Below are 8,959 nucleotides of genomic sequence, written 5' to 3' on the forward strand. Positions count from 1 at the left end.
GAAAGAGTGAACTTTATTCCTTGTCAACGTTTCTACCCATCTATCCAACAGTAGGTAAATACAGCACACGTGGACCTTGTATTTATTCCAGTCAGTTGGAAAAGACATGTTTCTGTGGCAGAAGAGGAGGTGATAGATATAGTACTGCTTTTCCAGCCTAGGGAAAAAAAAAAATAAAATCAAATACCTTGATGTTTCTAGGCCCTACCAAGCAGCGCTGAGTTCTGGACACCAGAACATTTTCAGGCCAGGTAAATCAACCACGTGATGAGTGTTGCAGAAGACTCTTCTTGTCTTACTGAAGATGCCTCTCCTCGTTGAAAGTCACTAAAATTTCCACCCTTCAAACTTTACAGCATTTCTTCTTGTTATGGGTTTATTTCAGACATTCTTGAACTCAGCCAGTAATGGATTTAAGAATTTGAAGATGTGTTAAATTAGGAAGGAGAGCTGGAATGCGGGGATGGAGGTCGCATCTCCCTTCCCTTCCCCATTTATAACGAGCTCCTGTGGTGTCCAGGCTCAGAGGATGTGTTTTCCTATCTCCTGAAGTAGCACATCCAGTAACTAATAAGACAAAAACTGATTTCCAAGCAGCTGTTACTGGGGCAGTCACAGACAGAGGACATCCCTGTAGAGCGGCAGGTGAGAGGAGAGGCCATCCCTTCCAGTATTTTTCTGTCAGAAGCAACAAACCTGCAAGCGAGAGTTTTCATGATCATTTACACAGCTGAATAATGGTGAATGAACTTTTGTGCCCCGTTATGGCCTGAAAATGAGCCCAATTAGCTGATCTAAAGCGTTAATAGGTCCGTAAGTGCTCAGAGGCAGAGGGTGTAAGGTCAGAGAGGGATCACAGGGCTCCACACCCACTCGGAGGTTCACAGCAAGAGGAGCAGAGCAGAGAGCTGTTTGCTCTGGTGCCTGCAAGGTTTATAGAGGAAACTGCTTCCCTTAATAGCGTTATATTTTTAGAGCATTTGTTCCTTAATGTTTTTTTCCTTCCCTGACATCCAAGAAAGGGTTGGCTCCCCCCTCCCTTCCCATACCCAGCCATGCTCCCCCAGCAAAGGCAGTTCTTGAGCGGTTTCCTCCTCTCTTTTTAGCACCGAGGAAATGATGTTGCTGATTCCCAAAGCCACTGAGAACCCCATGGCTCTAACCTCCAGCCTTGGTTGTTTTCTCCTCCCCAGGGTGGAATGAGCTTCTAATCGCCTCCTTCTCCCACCGCTCCATAGCTGTGAAAGATGGGATCCTCTTAGCCACCGGGCTCCACGTGCACCGGAACAGCGCGCACAGTGCCGGCGTCGGGGCCATCTTCGACAGGTGGGCAGAGGGAGGGATGGACAGTGGGGAACACACCTCTGGCCACCTCACCTAGATGTCCCCATTTCTATCTCCACACTGGTTTGCCTCTGTTCCCTGCATTGCAACCTGTTTGAGGGGTTGGATGGAGATGCGTTGGCTTGTGGGCTCATGGTTGGAGGAGCCCAGGCTGAGGTGTGTCCATCCCACGGTGTGTGTGGAAATGTCCTTGCTGCAGGCAACAATGTTGAATCACTCCTCTTAAACCTGCTGAAACCAACAGCCCAAAATACTCAGGGAGAAGGCTGCCCAGTGCAAATCAAAGCCCCTTTCATGGGGTCCAGATGCCTTCAAATGTTGTGAGGAGGCTGCTCCTTTAGTTCTTTTCATCGTTAATTGGACCAAGACGTGATTTTATTTTCACAATGAAAAAGCACCAAAAATACCCAGCAGGTTCCACATGTGTATCCCGAGGGCTCTTTAGTCTCATGCTTTGGGAAAATGTTTTCAAGCCAGACTTCCAGGGTGTTTGACTCACAGTGTGGCTCCAGACACCACTTAAACAGTGGCTGATTTCTCTGCCCAGGACTCATCTCGAGACAGCTTGATTGAAACCAAATCACCTTTGCTTCTTTACTTTGCAAGGAAATTGTTCTTCGGACCTGGGTGACATCATTTTTTTCCTCTGAGGTCATAAGTGCAAGATCATGACTTCACTGCATGATCTAACAGGAAAAAGTGGGCAATCAGTGGAAAATATTTCAAGACCGGCACCTGCAGTAAGAGCAAAGGGAGTAATAAAAATTACCGGCAGAGGAAATTGCTTTTAGATACCTGTTGGGTTTTTCTTTATTATTATTATTATTTTTTATTTTTAGGCAGCTTTCTCAGGTGCCAAATCTCTCAGTGAACGTATGAAGGCAGTTTTGATGCTCCCTGTTGTATCTCACAGGAACTATTGATGTTCGTAATGAGCTATTTTTGATACAGGAGGAAAATGAGGGCATATCCTCAGCTGGTATAAGCGAGCGCTATCCCATGACTTCATGAACCACGCACCGGAGGGCCTCACCCTTTGTCTGACACCTGGGAGTTTTTTTCATTTCTTTTTCATGCTGACGCCTGTGATTTCTGTGTCCTTTGCAGAGTACTGACAGAACTCGTGTCAAAAATGCGAGACATGCAGATGGACAAGACAGAGCTAGGCTGCCTGCGAGCCATTGTCCTCTTCAATCCTGGTACATGCCGTTACCTTCTCTCCAGTCCTCTCTTGGCTGATGCTCTGTCCTTTTGCCTCCTTCTCTTACCCATAAAGCTCCATTGTGAATAACCAAGAGCACCCAACTCACGAGGACAGGGCAAGAAGGAAGAGAGGCAAGAATGAAAGTCAAATTAAGTGCTGCACGGGCATTGACCACCTTACAAGCATGTCCTTTGCAGGGATGGATCTGGATCCATGCCCAGGGTTGCTCTCACAGTCTCCCTTTCCAAGGGGTGTTTCCCCCTTCACAGAGAGCAGCAGGGTTTCACACTTGAAAATATTCTGTGTGCAGGGCCCAGCCTTGGCCAGGACTCGGCTGCAGTCATCCAAGGAGATGGTGAATGCTGCTTTTGGAGATGACTCCTGCTGATGGGCTGAGTTCTCTGCTGAGCTTGAGGGGCTTTGGTTTGATAAGTGTTACACAGTCTTTCTTCCTATTTTCAGTTTTACAGCAATTCTGCAAAATACAAAGTTCTGGTGCTTGAAGCAGTTGCCCCTGAACAGGACCAGTAGATGTCCTTTCAGAGAAAAGTATGGGTTAGAGCACGGACCTTATTGTCCTCTGTTTCCCAGTCTCAACATCCCAGGGCTTTTACTAACTGCATTTCTGGAAGAGCCTTCTGCAGAGCCTGCAGAGGGGTGAAAAGCAGGAAATATGCTTATAAAATACACAAGAACTTTATTTTTTGTCTGCAGCTTGCTTAGTTTTACTGTGAGGGTGGTGAGACAGTGTCCCAGGTTGCCCAGAGAAGCTGTGGCTGCTCCTCCCTGGAAGTGTTCAAGGCCAGGCTGGGTGAGGCTTTGAGCAATCTGGTCTAGTGAAAGGTGTCCCTGCTGATGGCAGGGCGGTTGGAACTAGGTGATCTATCTAGTTATCTATATTTTAGAGCAGGTCAGTCCAGAGCAAAAGCAGATGGCAGCTGAGGATGGACCTCCACATCTGCAGCCACCCCTTCCCCTCCCCATCCTCCCAGGAGCATGGTTTGTGCCCGAGCACGACTCTTTCTCTGACCTTTCCCACCGAACCAAGGCCAGGGCATTTCAGCAGGGTTTATTGCTGTTTCTTGGATTTGTTTTTCTACTTGACTTTTTTTTTTTCTTTTCCTCCTTGCAATCATCAGTAATTTATTGTCTGTAATTTGGGATTAGCCATATATGGTAAAAGAAGGGGAATCTGGAAAGGTTCCTGTAGTGCATGTTCTTGGGGATATCGATTGCTTGACTGTCCGTTTCACCCTACTAAAACCAGATCCTCATCGTGTTGCGGGGACCTGCCAGAGCCATGGCTTTTCCTTTCTCTCTAGCGTAATGCTTCATGTTGGAGGAGAAATCTCCCAAGCCCAGGACTTGAGGAGGATTTAAATCCTTTAAATGAGGATCTGTGACCACTGGAATGAGTCAAAACAGTTGGGTTTGGGGTGTGAGGTGGAGTAAAACAGATTTGTAGTCACAGGGCAAACGTTTCAGGGCTTGAACACTCCCCAGGACGTGCCCCAAACTCCTGGGGTTCAGACCCCACATCCCCACTGCGCCCTGGTTTGGTGATGCCAGGAAGGATGGAAGGGGCTGGGAAGTGTGCAGGGGGGGTCTTTACCCACCTGCAAAGCCTGAGGGTTTTTGGCTGATGGTCCTTTCATTGCCTTTCAGACTCAAAAGGTCTCTCCAACCCAGCTGAAGTGGAGGCGTTACGGGAGAAGGTGTATGCGTCGCTAGAGGCATACTGCAAACACAAATACCCCGACCAGCCCGGGAGGTGAGTTGTGGGCTGAGCCCCATCCTCCTGCAGACTCACACCTCTCCAGAGCCCTGGGCAATGGGTGCTGCAGCCTGGGCAGGGTCCATGTCCCATCCTTGGGGTTGCTGCACCTGCAGTGTGTGGGTACTGGGTCCCTTCATTTTAGGATTCTCTTGTTTCTACGTCTTTTGGGAGTGAAGAGTTCTCTGCAGAGACACCCGCTCATTTCTACCTGCTTCAGCTGGGAACATCCTTAGAAAATCCCCCTGTGAAGTGCAGAGAGGTCTTTATTCCTGTGCCAGTAAATGCAACACAGCCAGGACAAGGTTGGGCAGTAACGATGATGCTGAGACCTGAGGAGCTCCAGCTCCTGCAGCCACAGCAGTGGGATGAGCCCATGGGGGAAAGGGTATCATTTCCCTTTTGGCAACCACGGAGAGTAAACCACAGCAAAAATAAGACGCACACGGAGTTAATTTTCAGTGGCAGATGAGCATCATTGCTGGGAAGTGAAAGCCTCAATTGATGCTCTTTTCTCCCCTCCCAGCCTCCCCCAATCCAGCTGGGAATGGGAGGGGGAATTAGGAATGCTTTCCTGGACCGCTCAGGAGCTGAGTGGGCGCATTTTCCCAGTTAAAGCCTAAAGCTGGCAACTGCCAGTTCCGTTCCTGACAGTCATCTGAGAAACCAAGGAAAGCTCTGGAAACTGCTGCTGGTGCGTATCGCTGCTGTGACGTGAATATTGGGGAAAAACAGCCCAAGCAACTGGGATTTGCATCTTACCTGCATTCCTGGTCTTGTGTGTCTGGATGGTTTAAAAAAAATGAAAAAAAATTATGCTTTTACAGCAATGAATGCAGTGGGCAGATCACGCCCTCAGAAGTTATCTTTGACTTATTTTTTCCCCCACTTTGGGCACTGATGAGCTGGCAAATGAAAAAAAAGACACATTGTAAAGGGGCTTCTTGGATGTTCATGGTTGGCTTGTGGCAGAGTTAGGATGGAGGTACCGTTGGGTGTGTTTGACTTTGCGGTGAGGAGGGGAAGCAAGGGCTGAGCACGGTGTACAGGGTAGGGGCGGTTACCTCTCCTCCCCTGGGTGGTTTGTATGGACCCCAGGTCAGCTCTCAAACCGACTCCTTTTCCAAAATGCATTATTAAATTGCAGTTCCTAAGCAAATCCAGACCCAGACCCTGGACTTCGGCTGTTCTGGTGTTTCTGAAGAGCTCTGCTCCCCATGGGACTCTCACTGAGCCCCAGCCATGCCTGGCACAAGGAGAGCTGCCTTGGGAATCATGGCCAGCAGCTCTCCTGGATTATTCCCCCAGTGGGATGAACTCTTTGCTTTGCACAAGCTTCCAGTGTCCACAGCTGAGTTGTGCTGCCCTCGCACACCACTGCTCGCTGCCACAGGCTGGGGTGGGGCTGGGCAGGGGGATAGCATGGGGACAGCCCCCCTCTTCATCCACCAAACCACCACGAAGCCACTGTGCATGACTGAGCAAAGCCACTGAGCCACCAGTCACAATCAGGGCTCTACCTTGATGATCGGTGATGTGTAAAGGAGCATTTTAGGTCCGGTAGCTGCATCAGGGGCTCTGGAGTTTGATCTCTCACTGGCTTTGAATGACCTTGGGCTGGGGACCTTCTTGTGCAATCCTCTCACCCTTCTTTGGTGACCTTAAAGGTTTTTACATGCTTAGGGCTGTCCTGAGAGCTGTGACTGGGCAGTGCTGAGCTTACTCCAGCTCTTCTATGTTGCAGGGCAATAGTGGAACAAGCCCAGGTGGCTCGGGAGGGTTAACTTGTGGGCTGGGAGTCCAGAGTTGCACAAGAGCTAAACGAAGCTCTCAGGAGCTCTCTCCATCATTTTAGTCTCATGGCACAATGTGATCGCCAGCTGGGGCTGGAAACAAGTTCTTCCTGTGGTTGAGCAAACTCCTGGTTGAGCTGGTAGTGCGTGCCCTCCCCTGCTTCCCGCTGCAGCGAGCGCTTGGCTTCCCACCACTTCACATGCCCTTTGGTGCGTGACTTCAGCCTCATCCGCGGGTATCGAGGGCTTGTGAGCACCATGTCAACACCAAAAAGGAACTTCTTTGCAGCAGCGAGATGGAGGGAGGCATTCTTAAGAAAAACCAAGCCATGCTCCCCCCATGCCAGCCCCTGCTCCTCTGCAGGGAGGGCACATGGTGCCTACGTGACACTGAGCAGCTGCGGGGAATCGGGGTTATTTTCTTCCCTCCCACCCGCAGTCCTGGCACGTTGTGCTGTGGGCTGGTTATCTCACAGTTAAATGAATCCGAGAGCTGGAGCCATCATCTGGTTTGGTTTAAAGTGAAACTTCCTGAATGGGATGGTAGGACTGATTTGTTTTTCCTGGCTCTGCTCCCACCGTTCTCGCCAGCTCAGCAAAAAAAAAAAGAATAGGAGAGAGAAGTGTGCACACATGTATAATATCTGTATGTTTATGCATGTCTCTGTGTGTGTGTTTTCTAGAAAATCCCCTTCTCCATGGGCTGTTTCTGGCCTTTGCTTATGTTCAAGTCCTGATTGTGCAGCAGTGAAAACAAATAAGCACATTCCTGGCCGTTAAAGGGCCTTTTCCCTGGTTTGAGGCAGGAGGTGACATCCCACAGCGCCCAGGGTGGGGGCATTCCAGGGTGCACTATGGGGTGCTCCAAAGCACCCTTGAAGGAGCTGGCAGCTTACTCTTGAGTTTCTTGGGCTCATCCCCTTCACCCCAGCTGGCTCTTGCAGCGCTGTTGGCTCTCCCCAGCCCCCCTGGTTCTCCCCTGCCTGGCCATGCACTCCTCAGCTCTTGCCGGCACTACAGGTGAGACCTAAGTGTCTCTGCTGGGTGGGCTGGGGAGAAAGGGCTTTTGTTCAGCTGGGGCTCGATGGAACCCTACACTACGCAAGGAGAAGGGGAGTACCCCATGTCCTGGCTGGTTTGCAGTGCTCCTTCCAGCTTTTGCCTCAAAGCCCTAGTCTCCATCCATCGGCTTCACCCCCGGGTGCCCCCAGCCCGGCTCTCAGACAGGTTTCTGCCATTCCAGCAGAAGCAGCAGCCCAGGTGATGGTGCCCGGCGCCTGCAGGAAAGGGGCATCACCCAGTCAAGTGCTGGCTAACCCCACTCAGCATCTCCTCCATCCCCTCCTTGTCTGCTTGACGTTTTCCTTGATCAAAGATTGAGCTGCTGAAGCCGCTTGCACCACTGCCTGTGCCAAGGCTGGCCCTGCCATGCCTCCCACCCCGCGAGCATGTTGGGGTTCTCACTGCACCATAACATACATGCATAACACGAATGCATGAAGCAGCATCCAGGGATGGCCTTTCATTTCTTATTTTACTCTTCTAACTCAGCTATCAGGAGATATTCCAGCTCAGCTATCAGGTGCTCTTTGGCCACCAGTGCCAGGAGCAGAGGAAATGGCAGGAAGATGTGGCAGGGGAGGGTGAGGTTGGCCATGAGGAAAAGGTTCTTGAGGCAGAGGGTGGTGGAGCACTGGAACAGGCTCCCCAGGGAGGTGCTCATGGCACCAAGCCTGACAAGATTCCAGAAGCATTTGGCCAAGGCCCTCAGGGACATGGTGTGAATGTTGGGATTGTCCTGTGCAGGGACAGGAGTTGGACTCCATGATCCTTGTGGGTCCCTTCCAACTCACAACATGCTACGATTCTATGATTTTCTGGTTTTTGTGGATGTCCACCACGGCTGCCTGATCTTCAAGGCTGGGGACATAATTAATGATTTCTCTGCGCAGCTCATGACTTTGGTGGCAAAAGAGGTTGTGTCTTGACACCCAGCCCTTTGGAGCAGGAGCAGACACAGGAGCTTTGGGGGTCAGGGCAGAAGTGGGGTGGGATGTCTCACCATGTCTTGTCTCCTATCCCCAGGTTCGCAAAGCTCTTGCTCCGTCTCCCAGCCCTCCGGTCCATCGGCCTGAAATGCCTGGAGCACCTCTTCTTCTTCAAACTAATAGGTGACACGCCGATCGACACCTTCTTGATGGAAATGCTGGAAGCGCCCCATCAAATGACTTAGAGAACTGCTGCTGGGTCAGTCCCTCACCCGGCCGGGGTCTCACACGACCCCTTCCTCTGCTTTCCTCCACCGCTGCCCCAGCCCGTCCCTCCCTCCTCTCCCCAGCGCTGGAGGCACCGTCTGATCTGGGGGGACCCTCTGCCGTCCTCACCTCCTCGTCACCTTCACCCTTGTCCAATTGCTGTCACTGCTGCATCTCCAGACCTGCTCGCTGGTTCCCTGCGCTAGATGTAGAGAAGTGGGAGTGGAGAGAGCTTGTCACCCGCCGCCCCGGCACGTGCCCCTGCCCCGGCTCCCACCGTGCTGTGAATTTTGGGGTGAGCTGCTGACTGGGCTTGGCATCACCCCACATCCGTGCCACGGCTGGGGCAGGAGCGGGGACAGGGATGGTCCCAGACCTTGGGGCGGTGGGATTTGGACAGGCCAAGGGGAGTGGTTGAACTTGCCAGATTGCAGCTGGCTATTTTCAGAGGATGGAGTTTTTGAAAAAAGAGGAAAGAAAAAAAATTTCTATTTTTGGTTTCTAACTATTATTAGTAGTCTTGGTAGTTACTTCATGGAGGGAGAGGCGGGCTGGAGAAGCCGCCCGGCCCATGCCCTGCAAATGAGTC

At 51.1% G+C, this 8,959-nt stretch overlaps 1 protein-coding gene across 1 annotated transcript in view; it reads left to right on the forward strand.

The window, feature by feature from the left end:
• The window catches only part of LOC104526783 (retinoic acid receptor RXR-alpha), a 36,970-nt gene extending 28,527 nt beyond the window's left edge, over positions 1–8,443 (forward strand). The window contains exons 6-9 of the mRNA XM_010170332.2: positions 1,194–1,326; positions 2,452–2,543; positions 4,214–4,319; positions 8,201–8,443. Of these exons, the coding sequence (XP_010168634.1) occupies positions 1,194–1,326; positions 2,452–2,543; positions 4,214–4,319; positions 8,201–8,348 (479 nt within the window). The 3' untranslated portion in view covers positions 8,349–8,443. The remainder of the gene's footprint in view (positions 1–1,193; positions 1,327–2,451; positions 2,544–4,213; positions 4,320–8,200) is intronic.
• Positions 8,444–8,959: the final 516 nt, after the last annotated feature.

Source organism: Antrostomus carolinensis, unplaced genomic scaffold, assembly GCF_000700745.2.
Source record: "Antrostomus carolinensis isolate BGI_N321 unplaced genomic scaffold, ASM70074v2 scaffold17936, whole genome shotgun sequence".
NCBI lineage: Eukaryota > Metazoa > Chordata > Aves > Caprimulgiformes > Caprimulgidae > Antrostomus > Antrostomus carolinensis.